Genomic DNA, 19,321 nt, shown 5'->3' with positions numbered 1-19,321 from the left:
TTTTTTTTTTTTTTTAAAAAAAGAGAAAGCTGCTGGAAGTTGGGCTTGGTGGTGCACTCCCTGCCCTGGGAGCCTGAGGCTGGAGGACTGCTGAAAGTCTGAGGTTGGCCTGGCCAACATGGTAAGTTCTAGGACAACTAAGAACTACATAATGAGACTCTGCTTCAAAACAGAACAGAACAAAAACTAGGAATGGCGGTTCAAGACTATAATCCGAGCACTGAGGAGGTAGAGACAGAAGAATCACAAGTTCAAGGTCAGACCTGGGTTGCTCAGCAGGTTTGAAGGCACCGTGGGCTACAGAGTTAAAAGACTCTGTCTCAAAACCACAATCCTGCTGGGTAGGCATAGTGGTACATGCCTTTGATCCCAGCACTTAGGAGGCAGAGGCAGGCGGATCTCTGTGAGTATGAGGTGAGAATGATCTACAGAGTGAGTTTCAGGACAGCCAAGGGCTACAGGGCAAGACCCTGTCCCAGAATCAAACAAACAAACAAAAACAAAATATTCCAGAACAGAGACCAGAAAATGAATATGCTCTGGGAGAGGATATCCCTTTAAATAGCCACTAGACGAGGGTTCTGGAATCTCTGCTGCCTCATAGAGACCCATCCCCCCACCTGTGGGCTGTCTGTCCCAGGGGACCAGGCAGTGAGTCATTTTCTGGGGTGTATATGTATAAGGGTAAGGGTGGAGAGGGCACTGGGCCAATAGAGGCCTATACAGAGACATTCAACTGAGGTAGGAAGTCCCTGGAAGATAGTCACTGAGCTGTGTGGCCTGAAGAGAAGATGCAGGTGGGGTGGGGAAGGGCGTGGCTTCCAGTGAGGATGTCTTAAAGTCTGCTAGGTGGTGGAGAACTAAGTTTCTTAGAGGGAGCCATAAGTTCTTAGGGAAGGTGGTCCGGGAAGGGGATAGGAGCATGGGGTGATAGGAGATTGGGAATCTTTTGTTTTGTTTGAGAGAGATAGTCTCGTGTAGCCTAGGTTGGTTGTAAGTTCACTATGTAGTGAAAAATGACCTTGAACTTCTGGTCCTCCTGCCCGCTTCCCCCACGTGTTGGGATGACAGGTGTGCCCCACCACGCTTGGTTTATACTGTACTAGGGGATGGAACCTAGGACCTTGTGCGTGCCGGGCAAGCACTCGACCACTGAGCTACATTTTAGCTCCTGTTTTGTTCTATTTCTTTGTTTGAACTGAGATAGGGTCTCACACTGGAGTCCAGCTGGCCCAGAACTCCTTATGGGGCCCAGGACTGCCTTGAACTTTCAATCTCTTGCCTCGGCCTCCTTGGCGCTAGGATTACAGGTTTGAATCACCACACGACTAGTGCTGGGGATCTTGAGGTCACCAGGCAGGGGGCTTGGGGAGGGAAGTGGAGGAGCCTCCCCTGAACCAAGGGTGTGAGCCAGTCCTACCTTGATGTCCTTGGCAGCTGCCCCCTTGGCATGGGGGTGAAGAGGAGCCTTCAGACAGGAGGCAATTTGCTTAATCTCTTGACCAGCATCCTCACAGTACTGTCCACTGCTACCAACTACTGGATACGACAGCAGGGGGGCCACAGTGGTTTGTGGCAGGAATGTACCCATGGCATCTGCTCCAACATTCCCTGCCAGAGTGAGACCTGCCCCTACATCAGACCACATTCCAAAGCCCATCCCTGTCCCCAGCTCCAGATGTTCCCTCCCACCCCAGGCTCAGATCCAGCTGTCCTCCACCACCAAGGCTTTTCCTCCCCAGACCTGTCTTGCTTCCCTCTTCTTGGTCCCCATATAAACACTGGGAGATGGCTGAGCTCTAGACACACATGGTGTGTGTGGGGGGAGGGGAGGGTCAGGGTGACTAGGAGAGCTCAAGGCTGCTCTTTCATGGCAACAGGGAGCCCCACTGATGTTACCCTGTCTCTCTAGACACCCTGGCGGTGACTGCAGCATGCATGGTGTTGGCAGCGACCTTCAGTATCGTATCTTTGGGGATGGGGATGAGGATTTGGTGTCATGAGGGCGAGTCACTGCGTAGCCAGAATGCCATTGTCTTACTTTTTCTCAGCGGTGAGATGGCAGCTACACTCATGTGGGAATGGGTGGTGGTGATGGCAATCCCGAAAGAGCTGGGTCAAGAGGGGTTGGCTGATAGGGTTAGAAGTGGAGGATGAAGTGGTGAAGTCCAGTACTGGAGAGACAGCCTCATAACAGTAGGAGCAGGTGTATCTCTGTTTCTTTTGCCTGCTCTTGGGACTCTTTTCTTCCCACTGGGTTGCCTGATCCAGCCTGATAAGAAGGCTTTTGCCTTGTCCTTTTGTATCTTGTTTGTCCTGTTTGGCTGTGGTTTCTTGGAGCTCAGTTCTTTTCTGAAAAGGAAACGGAAGGGAAGAAGTGGATCTGGGGAAGGGAGGAGATAATAGAGAAGCTGGGAGGCATGGAGAGAGAAAACTGACCAGGTGTGTTGTTTAAGGGGAGAATCTATTTTTAATAAAAAGTAAAAATAGAAATGGAAAGGAAAGGGAAAGGAAAGGGAGGAGAGGGGAGGACAGAGGAGGGCAGGGGAAGGGAAGGAAAGGAAGGGGAAGGAGGAGGAATCCAAAGGCCTAAGGGTAGCCTGAGGCTGTTCTGAAGGGCGTGGCCTAGGCAATAGGGGGCAGGCTTGGGTGCAGCCACCACCTGGTCCCACCCCCCCACCTGACGGGTGGGCGTGGCTCAGGGCTGCTGCTGATGATTGCACTGATTGGATACACTGCAAAGAATGCCTGGAAGCCAGAAGTCTTCTTCTCCTGGTCCTACTTTTTCGGATGGCTGGCTTTACCCTTCTCGTTTCTTGCGGGTAACCAGCACAAGGGGGAAAGGGTGGAGACTACCCCTCTAGAGGAGTCCCCGCCCCAGAAACCTCCCAGTCTCCTGTTCTCCCAGGAAAGCCCACAATGACTTCCAGGGACTTCCCAACACCTGCACTCCAGACTCCAGCACACCCGGTGGGGACGCCCTTGGAGCCCCCATCCCTAGTCCCCAGGCAGACCAGGTCATCCGCCCCAGGGCCCACCTTTCTTTCCCCCCCCCCCCCCCCCCCCCCCCCCCCCCCCCCCCCCCCCCCCCCCCCCCCCCCTCCCCCCCCCCCCCCCCCCGGCTCTGCACTTCCCTCCTGCCAGGCTTCTGCTTTCTGCTGGCGGACATGATCATGCAGAGCACCGAAGCCATCAGCGGGTTCCCAGTGTGCCTGTGAATACGGCCTGACTGGGGCAGAATAAAGGAATGGCTTTTAGCGCCGGTCCTGCGTGCTTTTCTGCGGAACTAGTTAGGCTTGAAGACTGCGGGAAAACGATTACCGGGGCTTGTAGAGAGTGAAGGAGGTCAGGAGGAATGTGGGCCGGTGGAAGCGGAGACATGGAACCTGGAGCATGGAGTGGACTCGGGGTGAAGAGGTGGGGTCGCAGGAGATTTGGACGCAGGGAGAGGGTATGGGGATTAGCCGACAAGGGCGAGTCGTAGGGGACGTGGGGACAAGGGACGAGAGGACACGGGGGAGTCACAGGAAAGGAAAGTGTAGACGCATAGATGTGGAGGAAATCTAAAGGGAGAACGCGGAGGCGAGCAAGCGAGGGGGGGAAAGGCACAGGGTGCGCGTGGGAACACAGACACGGCGACCTGAAACGGTGAAGAAAGACGGACGTGAACTGCAGAGCTGGAGACTACAGAAGTACGAGGGGGAGGGGAGAGAACAAGCAAGCTCCCAGCCAATTTCACTCCCAGACTTGCCCTTTCCCCTACTTCGACGCCACGCCCCCTCTTCCAATCGGCCCGCCCTGGATTCCGCCTCTCTCCGAGTTCCGCTTTCCATTGGCTTCCTCTGGGTTGTGCAGCGATTGATTGGTTGGTGGCGCCGCGCGCAGGCGCAGAGACAGACCCGGGGGCGGATTGACCGAAAGTCTGCTTTAGCCGCAACCCGACCCGGCCAGTGACTGCTACAGGAAGATGGCGGAGCTGCGCGCGCTCGTTGCTGTCAAGAGGGTCATCGACTTCGCTGTGAAGGTGACTTTCCCCACCCCGACTCTGTCCCAGCACCTTGAGACCGCAGCTGTGAGCTTCCAGGATCAGGAGTGTACCCAGCATGGGAGATCCTTCTCAATTTCTATTGCCCTTTGACCAGTCATACCTGAAGCAAAGATCAAGGGCTGTGAGTTTCTGACAATCAGATCCCTCTGGGGTCACGACCGTGCTTCCCTCTTTCTCAGTCCCTTGGTAACTGTGGGCTGGAGGAGTCATAGTTCCTGTTTAAACACACGGGGAAACTGAGGCTCAAAGTCACTTAGCAAGGGAGAAGCCAAAGAGACACTTGTGTGTGGGACCTGCGGTTCAGTCACTTTCTGGCTGCATTACCTGCTCTGCAAGTACCCCACATGGAGAGCCATCTGCTTCCTTGGGACTCAGAAACTGCCTCATGCACATAACCACGGGTTGCTCGAGGAAGCTCTTTTGCTAGAAAGGGAAGGAGACTTGTGTTTGCTGTTGAAGCGGTTTGAGGGCTGGACCCCTGAAGTCCCCAAAAAGAAGCTGGCAGAGGCAGCATTGAATCAGACTGGGTTCCAGGCCAGTCTCTCTCAATGCTTGGCCTATCCTGAAGGGAAAGAGATGGCGACAGTTCATGTGTGTCTATCCCCATCATCTTGGGGGGTCCTTTCTGTGTCCTTCACATTTCCTAGCTTTCCTAGTTTAGGACTGTGCACCCAAGACAGGTGAAAACTGGCTACAACCATGACAGTGATACCACCGTCCCTACACCCCCACTGAGGAATGATACAGAAGACAGACTCAGGCATGAAATGGCCACAACTCTAACAGCAGACACTGAAGTGGGCACAAACCACCAGCAGACACACAGGTTCTGCACAGAGTCTAATCCATTTGCACATCTTCTGTCCCCTTAATCCCATAGAGTGGATGAGGAAACTGAGGCCCGTGGGATCCCCCAGCTGGGGAAGCAGCCAGAGTCAGAAGTCCAGGCAAGCGGGGCTCTTGGCCTGTTTGCTATAGAGAAAACAGGTTGGCTTAAGGATACTCCTCACAGCCCATGACAGAGATGATACTTCCAGACTTAAAGATACACACTTAGGTTCCTGGGATCCGACTCAACCACCATTTATTATTTGTTTGTTTGTTTTGTCTGTGTGCGTGTTGGTGGGGAATCAAATCAAAACCTTCCAAATGCTAGGCCAGGCAAGTGCTGTACCATTGAGCTATAGCTCCAATCGTTTATCTGTTTTATTTTTAGAATAATAATAATTATTATTATTATTATCAGGGCCTTTTTATTTAATTTTTAAGAATGATTATTTTATGTGCATTGGTGTTTTGTCTGCATGCATGCATGCGTGAGGATGTTGAATACCCTGGAACTGGGGTTTGCAGACAGTTGTGAGATACCATGTGGATAGCCTGTGTCCTTTTGAAGCGCAGCCAGTGGCCAGCCCTTAGAGATAGTCTTATTTAGTCTAGGTTGGCCTGGAACTCACAATGATGTTGATGATGACCCTGAACCCCTGATCCTCCTGTCTCCACATCGTAAGTGCTGGGATTACAGGTGTGTACTACCATGCCTGGGTCTCTGTGTTTTATTCCGAGGTGTTTACTAGCCCAGGCTGGCCTTAGATGCCCCATCCCCAGCCTTGCTTTGATGCTTGGCCTGTAGCACCTCACCCAGCATCCTCACCATCTTGAATCAGCTCTGATCCCAGCACCTGCTAGCGCAGAACATGGGCCATGGTCATTTATGGTATGTTCAGTGAGAACTTCTAAAAGTGAACCCAGCATGGTGTCTACCTCATTCCTCTCCTCCAGGTCAATGGCACCTCCCTCCTGCACTATGCTGGGCTTCCTACTTCATATCCAACATCTGCTGGCTCACTCCCCTAAAGGCATCCAGGGAGTCAGACCTTGCTTGCTTCCTAATCACTTGGGCCAGACTTAGGCACCATTCTTTCTCCTAATCCCCAACCTCCTTTGGACTGTCAGTTCCCAGCCCCACTCCTAAAACACCAGGGTTTCCTTTCCAGCCCCAGGCCCCAGGCTCCAAGTCCAAGCCTATTAGCCCCTGTTTCACCTGAACCCTAGCTCCAGCCTGCACCTGATCTTGGACTCTCCCCTTCAGGCCTTTCTCATAGCCTTGGGGGTTTTTACATGCAGGTCTGGCCCTGTCTTGTCATTCTCAGGGTTCTGTGGTCCCCAACACTTTCCATACAAAGTCCCAGTTCCTTGGACTGGCTTTGGGGACCCTTTGTTATTTGGTGCCTCCATCTATGTCCCTTCTGCCCCCCCCCTTGCCATTTCTACTTCCATGCCTCCAGCCTGTGCCCCATGTAAACCGATTCCTTTGCCTCTGTCCTTCCTGCTCTATTTTCCAGTGTCTTCTTCCTGTCTTGACAATTGTGACAAGTTGATTGCATCAACTTTGACCCAACCACCTTTCTCCACAGAACCCTGGTCCTGTTCTGTAATCCCTGTACATAGTATATGGTGGTCCTTTGTTCCCCCCAGTATGCCACCTGCACCCCCATTTCCAGATTGGCAACTCCTGGCCAGCTGGACCAGGTGTGTCTCACCTCTGTTTCCACCGTCACCCAGTCCCTCACAGTGTTTACGCAAAGATCACCTTTTCTGAGGCCTGCCATGATCCCTTGGCAAAGGTTACAGTGCTCAGGGGCCCTGCCACTCCGGACTCCTACCGTGTAAGCAACGTCACTTCTTATTGCCATTCTGGAATTTGAAATCTGCTGGGGAAAGAGTGGCTGATGTGTTCACAGTAGGAACAGTCTCAGGCTGCAGGCAGGCTATCACAAAGGTTCATCCCACTGATAAAATGGCCTTTAACATGATTTTTTTTATGTGTAAGAATATTTGCCTGTAAATATGTTGTGTGCAGTATTTGCATGCACTGCTCTTGGAGGCCAGGAGAAGGCATCTGAGCCCCTAGAACTGAATTACAGATGACTGTGAGCCACCATGCGAGTGCTGGGAACTGATTCCCAATCCCCTGCAAGTACAGCCAGTCTTCTTCACCGCTGAGTCCTCTCTCGGGATCCAGAGAGAATGGCCCGGACTCTAAAACCGCCTGTGTGGGCCACTCTTGTCTCTGTGACTCTGAGAAAGGTAATGAGCCACGCTGAGCCTGTTCTCCCCCACTTGGCAGTGGAACTTATGGTAGTACCTACTTTATGGGGGTCAATTACTTTTTATTTCATTTGTTTATTTGTGTGGGGGCGGGTCCTGCACATGTCACCGTCCTGCTGTGGAGGCCAGAAGCCTACTTGAGGGTGTGGGTTCTTTGCCTTGACTGTGTGGGTTTCTGAGATCAAATTCAGGTTGTCAGGCTTGGCAGCAAGTCCCTTTATCTACTGAACCATCTCAGTGGCCCAAAAGGGTAGCCCAGGCTCATCTGAAACATCCTCCTCGTGCGTGTGCCTCTTCAGCGTATCCTGCTGGAAGGGCCGCCACCGTGGATTGCTGAGTTGGGAGAATAGTCCTTGAAACGGTGCCTTCTTCAGTGAGTGCTGCTGACTGTTTGAACCGAGAATGATTGATGAGAGCCTCTTTAGCAACTTTAAATTATAGCCAGTGCCTGCAGAGCTGGAAAAGGTGGTATTAATAGGTATTTGGCAACTCTCTGATGTTTGGTTATGGTCAGGGGTACATTTTCCATAAGGGTTAACTCTCTTTGAGTTACACAGGAGAGGCTGGGTAATTTGAGGCCGCCCCACCCCTTCATTGAGACTCCCCACACCTTCCCTTTACGACCTACACACTTTCGCCTCTCAGCCTCAGGCCCTGCTGTAATTCCCAGAGACACTTGGTGCCACCCGTGTGACCTCCCATCAGGCCTTGCTGCTCCCCTTGTCCTGTGCCCACCAGTGCCCTTTCCCATCGAGTCCATTAAGAAAAGTCTGGCACAGACCCAAACGGAAGCCTGTGCACTGTGTCAAGGGCCCCGGAAAGGCTGCCAGGAGCTGCATTTTAAAATTCCCTCTTTAAAACAAGTGTTTGTGCGTGTGTGCATACATGCACAAGCAGGCTTACGTGTATGTGCCATGGGCCTCGGTCAGAGGTTCTCTCCTTTCACCATGTGGGTCCTGGGAATCAAAGGCAGGTTGTCAGGCTTGGCAGCAGGCACCTGGGCACACTGAACCTGCTCACTGGACCTCTAGTTGCTTTATCTCCATTTGTTTCTGTTTTTTTTTTTTTTTTTTTCATGTGTCCTATCCTGGCCTTGAACTCCTAATTCTCCTGCTTCTGCCTCCCAAATACTGGGATTATAGGTATGCACCCTTACACTCTGCTCATAGAAACCCCTTTCCTTATAATCTTATCTACCCAGGAAGCCTCCTCTTGAACACTAAAAGTTCAAGGCCAGCCCAAGCTACTGTGAATCCAAGGCATTCTGAGCAATACCCCATCTCAAAATGAAAGGGGGGCACATTGCCGGTGATGTAGTTCAGTGATCCAGTGTTTACCTGGAACAAGGCAATCTCTGGGTTGTGTCTCTTAAAGGGAAGAAGAAATAGTTTATTTTAGAGCCATTTTGAGTGACCATGGCCCAGCAACACAGATTAAGGTTAACAAATTACATCTTCCAATGTGGAAGCAGTTTCATGAAGTTTTCATAGTTTTTCAGAACAAAGAAAGATCAAGGCAAGTTTAAAATACACTGGTGGCTGTGCAGAGAGGCAGGTTCATTGCAATGGGGGAGGCTTTTCTATAGGCCTAAAATGCTACATGGTGGCATTCTTAGCCTTTGGATTGGTGGGAGCTAGTGGTCTGCTAAGTTAACAGATTCTAAAGGTTTTTATCTATTAGTCCCAAGATGTTAGTTCAGATGCACAGGAGGGCCAAGACTAAGCTAGAACTAACCCACGATAAGGTGATTAGCCTCTGACCGTCAGCATTCCAATCTTTCCGCCGCCCTGATATTCTCATCAGTTGAAATCTGCACACACAGCTTCCCTCTTGGATGTAGTAAACACAACTGCTAACTCCATAGAGCCTCCTGCTAACTAAGACAGTCTTAAGTTAGACCCCCCCCCCCCCCTGCTCCCACTTCCTCCCTGGGTGATCTTGAATCAGCACTTGGTTTCTCGTGCCTCAGTTACTCCAGCGTGGCAATAGCAATGACCAAGTTCCCTGACTGTTAGGACAAGCTTCAAGAATTAAGGCTGCTAGCATGAATTAGACCCTTGGAGCAGGGCTGCCTGCACGGGCCAAAGCTTAGGCTGCTGAGTCATCTGAATTCATGTCTGACGGACCAGCAAGAGAGGGCTGGAGATGCCACTCAGTGGTGGGGTGCTTGCTGGCATGCTAGGCTGACCCTCAGTTCTGTAGATGTGTCAAGCCAGCCGTCGTTTGCTGGCTTGGTCCCTCCCGGTAGCTGGAAACATGTCAGGTGCCTTTAAAGAAGGCTCACTGAGCAGGCAAGCCGGTAGATTTCCTCGACCCCTTTTTGTATCCAAGGGGTCCACAGTGAGATCAACCCTGGGCCTTCTGCAACTAAACCAGCACAAGCTTTTCCTGCGGAGGGGGTTTTCCTCCCTGTCTTAAAAGAGGAAACGCATATATATATATTTTTTTTTTTTTTGAGACAGGGTTTCTCCATAGCTTTTGGTTCCTGTCCTGGAACTAGCTCTTCTAGACCAGGTGGGCCTCGAACTCACAGAGATCCGCCTGCCTCTGCCTCCCGAGTGCTGGGATTAAAGGCATGCACCACCACTGCCCGGCTATATTACATTTTTTTAAAAGATAGAGTCTCATGTAGCCCAAGTTGGTCTCAAGTTTTGTAGCCAAAGATATGCTTGCACTTCAGATTCTTCCATTTCTTCTGTCCGAAATTCTGGAGTTACAGGCCCATATCGCCATACTTGATTTATCTGGTCCTGGGAGTGGAGCCCAGGGCTGCTTGCATGCCAAGCAAGCACTCTGCAAACTAGGCTACATCCTCAGCCCTATCTCAAACTTTATTTTTTTAAGGCAAAGGTTTTTATTTTTATTTCCCTTGCTGGCATGTCTAAGTGCATGGGGAGGTGCTTTGGGACCTTAGTTGTGACCTTGTAAGGCAGGCAGCTCTCACCAGTTTGTTGGCCAGGATTTGCTTCACAGGTAGTTGGTGTGGGATTCGCCTCTGTATGCTGTGAATACCATTGGTTGATAAAGAAGCTGACTTGGCCTGATTGGGTAGAGTAGAGCTAGGTGGGGAAAACTAAACTGAGTGCTGGGAGAAAGAATGTGGAGTCAGAGAGAAGCCATGTAGCCCCAGCAGAGACAGATGCTGGAACTTTACCTGGTAAGCCACAGCAATACACAGATTACTAGAAATGGGTTAAATTAAGATGTAAGAGTTAGCCAATACGAAGCTAGAACTAATGGGCCAAGCACTGATTTAATTAATACAGTTTCTGTGTGGTTATTTTGGTTCTGGGTGGCCAGGATGAACAAGCAACCTCCTACAACAGGTAGTGATGTATAGGACAATTCATATCTAGGGCTGTTAACCTAGAATTCATGAGGATCACAACCTAGCCTAGGCCAAAGAGCAAGTTTAAGGTCAGTATGGATAAATTTGTAAGACCCTATGTCAACATAAAAAGAGCCAACTGGTGGAATGCCTGCCTAAAATCTACCAATGAGGAGCTGGGGTCCTGCCTCAGTGGTAGAACCCCCATTAAAGTCTCCCAGTGAGGGATTGGGGTGTGACTCAGTGGGAGAATCCCACCTAGAATCCCTCCAGTGTGGCTCAGAGGTAGAACCTCTGCATTGCATGCCTTTGGAAGGCCATAGGTGCCTATCACAGAAGCCAGTGCTGCTGGTCTCTCTACCTGGGCTGCACTGGCTGCACTGGCTTCCCTTAACTCTATCTACTCTCCCAACTCCTTTCTTCATCAGGGTCTTAGCACCTGCTGCAAACTTCCCTGGAATACTGTTCCTCACACTTCACTGGGTTGACCTCGGTCCTCTTTCAGATCTTAGCCTGAGGGCCACTATCCCGTGGAGCTCTTGCCTAACAGCTTCCTCAGGCCCCTGTTGCCATCCCTCAACAGCTTCAGAAAGTCCTGGAAATCATCAGGTGGTACCTCAGGGGCTGCCAGACTGTGACACCCGCTCCCTCCTCAGTGCATGGGCATGGTGAGAGCTGGCCTCTGCTAGATCACTGCGTGAGGATAAGTACAGTGGCTCAGAGCCAGGGACTTTTCATTTGTGGTGGGTAGCAGTGTCGGGTACCGCTAATGACACACTCCTGTAAGCCTGGTGCTAGAGCTGAATGAAGTGAGGTCCTTTGATCTCTGCATGTAACCCATAACACGTGAAGGCACAGACAAATACACACATATTATATACTAATTATATATGTGTATGTTGTATATGCACATGTGAATACAGTACATAAAGAGGCCAGAAGAGGGTGTCAGATCCCCTAGAGCTGGGGCTATGGGCAGATGTGGTACTCCAGTCCTCTGGAAGAGCAGCAAGTCTTTTAAAAGTATACAGCCTTTACTAAACCAGTTCGCTGGGCCTCTTAAGAGGGTGCTCTGCCCACATCCTGAGTTTGGGTCTATGGAACTAAATTTGGCTTTTTGTTTTGAGCTGATCTCACTGAACAGCCTGACCTCAAGCTCCTGAACCTCTTGCCTCAACCACCTTTGTGTTTGGATTTCCTGGTAGGTGTTGTTCACTGGGGCTAAAGCATACAAAACTTTCTCCCATAAATACACACGTGTGTGTATACACACACACACACAAGCACGCACATGCATACGCCAAGGGTAGAGACAGAGTCCAGGCAACCATGTCAAATGACTCTGCTGCTTAGTAAAATCTGAGTGAGATGAGAGGGTGGCCTGGCATCACTTGCGACTTCTACAGGGTCCAGAACCCATGCCCTAGACAAGGTCGTGGCCCTTTGTGGACCTCTGCGGTCTCCATCTCACTGTGCAAGGGTCAGCACTAAGGCCCTGGCCTCAAGCCCCTCTCTGACACTGTGCCTTCCCTGTCTGCCACACAGATCCGGGTAAAGCCTGACAAGTCAGGAGTGGTCACCGATGGCGTGAAGCATTCCATGAACCCTTTCTGTGAGATCGCGGTGGAGGAGGCTGTGCGGCTCAAAGAGAAGAAGCTGGTAAAGGAGGTCATTGCTGTCAGCTGTGGCCCCGCCCAGTGCCAGGTACCCAGGGACCCTGAGTGGGAGTGAGGAGGCTGGGACCGAACCCTGGATCTGAAGGAGGAGTGTTAGGGCCTAGACTCGAGGTCTGAGGAAGGAGGCTGGGGACTGGATCCTGGGTCTGAGGGAAGAGGCTGGGGCCTGAACCCTGGATCTGAAGGAGGAGGACCTAGACTCGAGGTCTGAGGGAGGAGGCTGAGGACTGGACCCTGGGTCTGAAGGAGGAAGGTTGGGCCTAAACCCTAGGTCTGAGAGGAGACTGGATCTGGGGACTCTTGGTCAGGAGCATGATGAACGATGTCTAGTTAACTGCTCTGCCCTCTTCAGGAGACCATCCGCACTGCTCTGGCCATGGGTGCAGACAGAGGCATCCATGTGGAGGTGCCAGCGGCACAGGCAGAAAGCTTGGGCCCTTTACAGGTGGCCCGGGTCCTCGCCAAGCTGGCCGAGAAGGAGAAGGTGGACCTTCTGTTCCTGGGCAAGCAGGTTGGTGTGCCAGTCCTTCAGTTGCCCACCCCTCCTCGCGCTGCTTGGGGTAGGTGTGAGACCACTGCAGCAGGCTCAGGCTGGCAGCACAGGCCACCGTGAGCGTCAGAAAGATGCTTTTGGTCAAGTTCGGAGTTCAATAAGCTGTGGTTTGGGCTCACATGGGTGAGACAGAGGCCTGGCACAAGCCAGGGGCAGTGTAGGAACATGCTGAGTCTGGCTCGATAGCTGTGTCTGTGTTTGGGACAGGAGTGTGAACAACCGAAGAACATGCTGAGTGGGGGGTCAGACCCTTGGTGTGTGAGGGCTAAGACATCAGGAGGATGTGGGTAGGAATTCAGGAGACTGGCCTGGCCTTGAAACAGACTTGAGTGTGTTTGTTGTAGAGCACTAGGGAGCCACAGCCAGTCAGTCTGTGAGCAGGAGACAGGATCTCCTCTGGGGCCAGGATGAATGGCCAGAGTTGGGAGAAGGTGGCTCAAGGCTGCACTGGGCTTGCTGAGGCAGTCTTGCCCCTGTTTCACCTGTCCCCTCTGGAGACTCAGGGACACTGCCCTTCCTGTGGGACCTGCCTCCTCCACCCTTCTCACAAAGATAAGCTTCCAGGCTAGAGAGAGGACTCAGCAGTTAAGAACACTGAGTTCAGTTCCCAGCAACCACATGGTGGCTCACAACCATCTGTAGTGGGATCTGATGCCCTCTTATGGTGTAAAATCATACATACAGATAAAGCACTCATACATAAAATAAATCTTTTTTAAAAAGGATACACTTCATGGTGTCACGGGAGGAAGGCAGAAGAAGGGGGATGTGGGAATAGCCACAGGCAGTGAGGAGGAGGGGGGATGACGGGGTTATCAGTGGGTGCTGAGAAGGTGGGAGATCAATGAGGCACAGAGGCAGAGGATACAGGAAGCCAAAGAGGCAACTGGGGTCCTAGGGATGGGAGAAGGGGCTCCAGGGCTAGCCTTGGGAAGAGGGTATAAGTGCAGGTCATGGGAATCCTGCCAGCATGGTGACAGTCAAATATTGAAAGACATTACCAAAAGCTAGGGAATCACAGCAGAATCCATAAACTGAGGCCAAGTGCTAAATCAGGGAACAAACCAAAAAGACAGGGCCTGATGGGGTTGGGGTCCAGGGCTCCCTGGTACTAGGTGTTGGCAGCTGGCACTTAGCAGCTCCAGGAACATCAGGGTTTCATGATCCATCTTGAGTCCTGTGCCCCCCCCCCACAACCAATCAGTGGAGTATGAAGGGGAGGGTGGGTAGAATATTCTTACTGCCTTTGTTCTTGTTCCTTTCGGTTTCTGCTGTGGCAGGCACAGATCCTGGCTGCCTTGTGGAAGTTAGGTGAATGAATGACCGCACAGAGGTCAAAAGGGATGCCCAGTGCCTCCATATCCCTTGTACAAGTGACTGCTTATTCCCTTGGTCCCAGGGAAGAGTCATTCTAGAATAAGAATTAACAATCTATGCCTCCAGGAAACATCTGCTTTGCCAATAAAGTTTTATTGGTACAGCCATACTTGTTTATTTACATACTTCCTGTAGCCAGGGTGCTATGCGATCTGCTTGCACAGCTTGCAAAGCCTAAGTACTTCCCGCCTTGCCTGCTGAGCACTCTTACTGATAGGAAGTCTAAACAGGCTGGAACAAGCCCAGACATCATCATGAAGTCCTCCCTCTCTCTGCCTACCAGGCCATTGATGACGACTGTAACCAGACAGGTCAGATGACAGCTGGACTTCTGGACTGGCCGCAGGTGAGGCTGGGGTAAGGAGCACCAGATCTCATCCTCCAAGCCCAACCCCTCCCTGGGACCTTTGCACCTTCCGTCTTCGCCTCCTGCTGTGCTGTTTCCTCCACCGGCTTTCTGGTTCTCTCAGTGCTCTGCTCAGAGGATCTTTCTTGCCCTCACTGGATGAGGCATTGTTCTGAAGAGACAAGTTTACCAGTTACTAGACTATCAGGATTTTTTGTAACAACTTCACTGAGAAATCAGGGACCTACAGTAAGCTGTGCACCTAAAGCATATGATTTACAATGAGAGACCTTGTCTCAAAATATAAGGTGGAGGGCCAGCATGAGGACTCAATGGATAAAGGTGCCTACCACCCAGCCTGCTGAGCTGAGTTTGATCCCCTGGACCCACGGTAGGAAAAAACAAACTCCCCCAACTTATATACATACATACATACATACATACATACATACATACATACACACATACTAAAAATTTTAAATAAAAAATAGATGTAAATTTTAAGAGTAGTAAGATGGAGCATGGCTGAGGAAGACATCAGCTGTCCCCTGGACTCCACATGCACCTGTAAACCCACACAGGTGCAAAGCCACACGAAGTTCACCATCTGGCACATTTTTTTTGTTGTTGTTGTTGTTTTCGAGACAGGGTTTCTCTGTGGTTTTGGAGCCTGTCCTGGAACTAGCTCTGTAGACCAGGCTGGTCTCGAACTCACAGAGATCCGCCTGCCTCTGCCTCCCGAGTGCTGGGATTATAGGCGTGCGCCACCATCGCCCGGCCATCTGGCACATTTTAACACAGGGTTTACCCATGAATTCATTTCCAGAGTCATAATGCACCTCGAATATCAGGTTTTAAATTTTAAACCCATGAGGACATGGCGAGAGGACTCAACAGGTAAAGGCTCTTGGTGCCAAGTCTGACCACCTGACTTCCATCCCTGAGAAGGAGCTGCTCATTTGCTTCCTCCACCTCTTGAGTGCAGGGGTGATAGGCCTGCCCCAGTTTACCTGGTGCTGGGGACGGAACGCAAGGCCTTGTGCAGAGCAGGCAAGCATTGTACCAGCTGAGTTCCATCCCCCACCTCCAAGTTCCTGATTGTATAGCAGAGTTGAAATCTTTAGCTAGTATTGAGGACAGGAGCGATGGCTCGAAAGTTAATAGCATGGTCCCCAGTACCCGTGTCAGGAAGCTTACTGCCTGTGACTCCAGTTCCAGGGGATCCAACACCTCCTTCTGGCCACTGTAGGCAGGGTTCTCGTGTTTGTGTCTGTGTGTGTATACACGCACATGTGCACACACATAATAAAATGATGAATGTAGCTAGTGTTAAAATAGCAAAGGTGACCATAGCTGAGACAAGGTAAACAAAGCAGAGTCAAGGAAGTGACATGTCTAGTGTATTCTATCTCTTAAAGACTTTTTCTCCCTCTATCTCTTAAAGACTTTTTATTATTTTTATTTACATATATGTGTGTATTTGTATGAATGTGTGTGGGTGCCCTCAGAAACCAGAGGTGGCACTGGATCCCCTACAAGTGGAGTTACAGATGGATATGAACCACTGTGTGGGGCCTGGGAATTGAACTTGGATCCTCTGGAAGGGCACTAAGTGTTCTTAACTTAGCCTTCTCTCTAGCTCCTAGATTTATTTTGTTAATTTTGTTGTGGGGGAAGGGTGCTATGTGTGCAGGTGCCTACAGAGGCCAGAAGAGGGCATCAGATCCCTGGAGCTGTAGTTACAGGCAGTTGTAAGCCTCCCACGTGGATGCTGGGAAGCAGACTCAACCTCTGCAGGATCAACTAGTGCTTTTAACCACCGAGTCACCTCTCCAGCCCCATTGCCACATTTGAATAAAAACATGGAGATGAGCCCGCACCCGTGTTTGCTTGCTGTCTGTCACCCCTGATTTATATGTCACACGGACTCTTGTCTTCGGGGCTCACCTGCTTGTTTCACCCCTCTTTGCTTATGCTCAGCGCCTGTTTTGAATTGACTTTTCTCTGACGCTGTCCTCTCCAGGGCACATTCGCCTCTCAGGTGACACTGGAGGGAGACAAGATAAAAGTGGAGCGGGAAATCGATGGGGGTCTGGAGACCATACGCCTGCAGCTGCCCTCTGTGGTGACTGCCGACCTGAGGCTCAATGAGCCTCGCTATGCCACCCTGCCCAATATCATGGTGAGTGGTTGGGGCAAGCCACTGGGGCCTATCGTGGGAAGGACTGGTGCCTCCTCAGTGATTGGATGGCACACGGGATATAACATCTGAAGGAGAGGTCACCTGGCCATCTTGGCTAACGGTTCCCAGGCTCTTCTCTGCCGGTGGTAAAGGTAACGGGCTAGTGTAGCGACAGGGCCACAGCTGGTAGAAAGTCTCTGCAGACCCCAGCGGGGTTCCTTCCTGTCATCCTAGCCAGTGGGAGTTCACTAGACAAGCCTGGGCAAATTGCACGGCTTCATCCAGTCACCTTAGCTCACGAGGGAAGGCTCATGGTTATCTGCCAGCTGGCAGCCATTGTATAGGGTATCTTGGTGGGACCTAAGCTCTCTTGGTCAAAAGGAATTGATCCCAAATCCTCACAGTAAGCAGAATAAGTTCTTTCGTTCTACTTGACCAGAATGGTGTTTGGTGAGTCACCTTGGCCGATACGGAAGGTTGAGTGTGTCACCTGTCTATTAGGAGGATTCAGTGGGTCAGCTCAGCTGCAGCCTCTTCTCCCTGTGTTCCGTGAGAAGCTTAGGATGGGTCACTAAGGGAGATCTTCTGCTGTAATGGAGCATCCCAGGGCGTCCCAGCCTGTAGGAATAGACTACTTGCAGTGTAACTGTGAGAAAGCATAGCCCTGGTCAGCGGGGAGGTCCTGAGGGATGCTGATGCCAGCTAGCCTCTGTGTCTGCACCACTCACTGAGAGGAGGTAGGGTCAGGATGGGCTTAGCCCTGTGAGCCACCAATTCCTGTGTGCAGAAAGCCAAGAAGAAGAAGATTGAAGTGATGAAGCCTGGAGACCTGGGTGTGGACCTGACCTCCAAGGTCTCTGTGATCAGTGTGGAGGAGCCCCCTCAACGCTTGGCAGGAGTCAAGGTGGAGACCACAGAGGACCTGGTGGCTAAGTTGAAGGAGGTGGGGCGGATCTGAGAGACCCTCCCTGGTACTCTGCAATAAAACTGTGCCTTTCCAAGACACTGCCTCTGTTTCCTCATTCTGTGGATGTCCATCCCTTGATTCAGTCATCCAGCAACGTGACAGGCCCTGTGCAGGGTGAGGCTGAGGAGCGAGCCTTGAGTCACAGCCTGCCACTGACTTCAGTGTGACGGAATGGAGGCTGGTGGAAGCCACTGTAGTACAGGCTGATGAGGGTTGGGCATAGGTGCACACTGACCTTTGGGTCTTCTCTGGGATACCTAGCCTGACTGGTGGGATCAGAGAACCTTCTTGAAAATGGTGTTCAGATGAGTGCTGGAAGAATATCGGGGAGACAAGGGGTCATAGCTGCAGAGGGTTTGGGTAGTCCGACATCTGGCTAGACAGATCCCTACTGAGACTTGGCACAAAAAGGAATGAGGCTAGAGTCTGTTGTCTTCTGAGGGACACATAGGCCAGGAAGACATTGAAAGCCTGTGGCCTGGGTCTGTGGTTCAGTGGCAGAGAACGTGTCTAGCATCAAGACACCCTGCATTCCACTCCAGCAACAGAAGACTCAAGCCAAGTCAAAGATGGTGGCTGTCGACTAGAATCCCAGCGCCAGGCTGAGGCAGGAGGAATGCTGTGAGTGTGAGGCCAGTGTGGGCCTCACAGGGCAAACAGCAGACAAATTCTCAGGTGAGATGACGAGGCCAGGGCCCTACAGTCGGATACAGAGACTCTAGATGCCCACACTAGTCCTTACCTAGCTGTCCCCAGAAGACCAGAGCACATGGCACTGCGTGTTGTCACAGTGAGGAGGATGGGTTCTGTGTCTAAGCCTTAGAGTTCAGGCCCCACCTCTGGCTGATTCTAGCTCCAGGATCCTGAGGCAGATGATCTTGGAGTCAAGGCTGCAGCTCATCAGGTGGGATTAGAATAATAATAGCTGTGAATTCAGGTTGCTTTTCGAGTTATGACTTCATGGCTTCAAACAGTGTTAGGCTTAGATTGCTCACGAGTCTGTAGTTTGAACACGTGCTGTGGTCCTCTGCACTGTAATCGAGGTGCTTGAGCTCTCCCCAAAGCATTTTGTTTAAGAGGAGATTTTTTATTTTATTTAGGTGTACAGTGTGTGTGAGTGTGTGTGCGTGTGGCAGGAGGGAATGTGTGCATGATTAAAGGCACCTCTGGGAGCCAGAGTCAAAGGATCTGTTGGAGTTAGGGTCACAGGTGGCTGTGAACCGCCGACGGGTGCTGGCAAGAGCAGAAAGAGACCACTTAGCCTGAGCCTTCCCTCCAGCCCTAGAATATCTTTGGTTTATTTTTGAAGGTTTCATAGATATATACAATGTATCTTGCCAGGCATGATGATGCAGACATTTAATTGCAGCCCTGGGGAGGCAGAGGCAGAAGCAGGCAGGTCTCTGTGAGTTCAAGGCCATCTTGGTCTATATACCAAGTTCCAGGACAGCCAGAACCACATAGTGAGACCCTGTCTCCTCCAGTATGTCCCCATCCTATCTTCACATTTTCTTATTTTAAATAGTGTTTGTAACCCTCTAATTCCAGTCAGTCCTGCCCACTGTAATGTGGATCGATCTTGTTGGTTAATTCTTGTGCAGATAACCACAGTTACTAGTGTTACGGCACTTTCGCTCTCCTCCAACAGTTACATTCTTTCTGCCCCTTCTGTGGTGTTCAGGTGGCAGAGGGAATGGTACTGATGCCCATTTAGGGCTGAGCGCTCAAAAGTC

The 19,321-nt window shown here is 51.2% G+C and overlaps 2 protein-coding genes across 2 annotated transcripts; both read left to right on the top strand.

The window, feature by feature from the left end:
* Nucleotides 1-920: 920 nt before the first annotated feature.
* Nucleotides 921-3,729, top strand: Cldnd2 (claudin domain containing 2). Its single transcript, XM_050121276.1, has 4 exons — nt 921-1,619; nt 1,913-2,053; nt 2,703-2,822; nt 3,145-3,729. The coding sequence occupies exons 1-4, from the start codon at nt 1,451-1,453 to the stop codon at nt 3,216-3,218; spliced, it is 504 nt and encodes a 167-aa protein (XP_049977233.1). The 5' UTR covers nt 921-1,450; the 3' UTR covers nt 3,219-3,729.
* A 144-nt stretch (nt 3,730-3,873) lies between these two features.
* On the top strand, nt 3,874-17,624 carry Etfb (electron transfer flavoprotein subunit beta). The gene is made up of 6 exons (XM_050121270.1): nt 3,874-4,024; nt 12,033-12,191; nt 12,516-12,674; nt 14,377-14,439; nt 16,463-16,621; nt 17,409-17,624. Exons 1-6 carry the CDS (start codon nt 3,968-3,970, stop codon nt 17,577-17,579), a joined length of 768 nt encoding a protein of 255 aa, XP_049977227.1. The 5' UTR covers nt 3,874-3,967; the 3' UTR covers nt 17,580-17,624.
* The last annotated feature ends 1,697 nt before the right edge of the window (nt 17,625-19,321 follow it).

This window comes from Alexandromys fortis, unplaced genomic scaffold (assembly GCF_014885135.2).
Source record: "Alexandromys fortis isolate MF-2015 unplaced genomic scaffold, M_Fortis_MF-2015_v1.1 scaffold_161, whole genome shotgun sequence".
Lineage (NCBI taxonomy): Eukaryota > Metazoa > Chordata > Mammalia > Rodentia > Cricetidae > Alexandromys > Alexandromys fortis.
Note: the sequence above shows the minus strand (reverse complement) of the source record. Positions and strands in the feature narration are given on the sequence as shown.

Coding starts and splice junctions, on each gene's coding strand:
- Cldnd2 (XM_050121276.1), top strand. CDS start 1,451: ATGGGGGTGAAGAGGAGCCTTCAGACAGGAGGCAATTTGCTTAATCTC. Junction 2,054..2,702: donor TGTCTTACTTTTTCTCAGCG/GTGAGATGGCAG, acceptor GGCGTGGCTCAG/GGCTGCTGCTGATGATTGCA. Junction 2,823..3,144: donor ACCCTTCTCGTTTCTTGCGG/GTAACCAGCACA, acceptor CCCTCCTGCCAG/GCTTCTGCTTTCTGCTGGCG.
- Etfb (XM_050121270.1), top strand. CDS start 3,968: ATGGCGGAGCTGCGCGCGCTCGTTGCTGTCAAGAGGGTCATCGACTTC. Junction 12,192..12,515: donor GTGGCCCCGCCCAGTGCCAG/GTACCCAGGGAC, acceptor TGCCCTCTTCAG/GAGACCATCCGCACTGCTCT. Junction 16,622..17,408: donor CCACCCTGCCCAATATCATG/GTGAGTGGTTGG, acceptor TCCTGTGTGCAG/AAAGCCAAGAAGAAGAAGAT.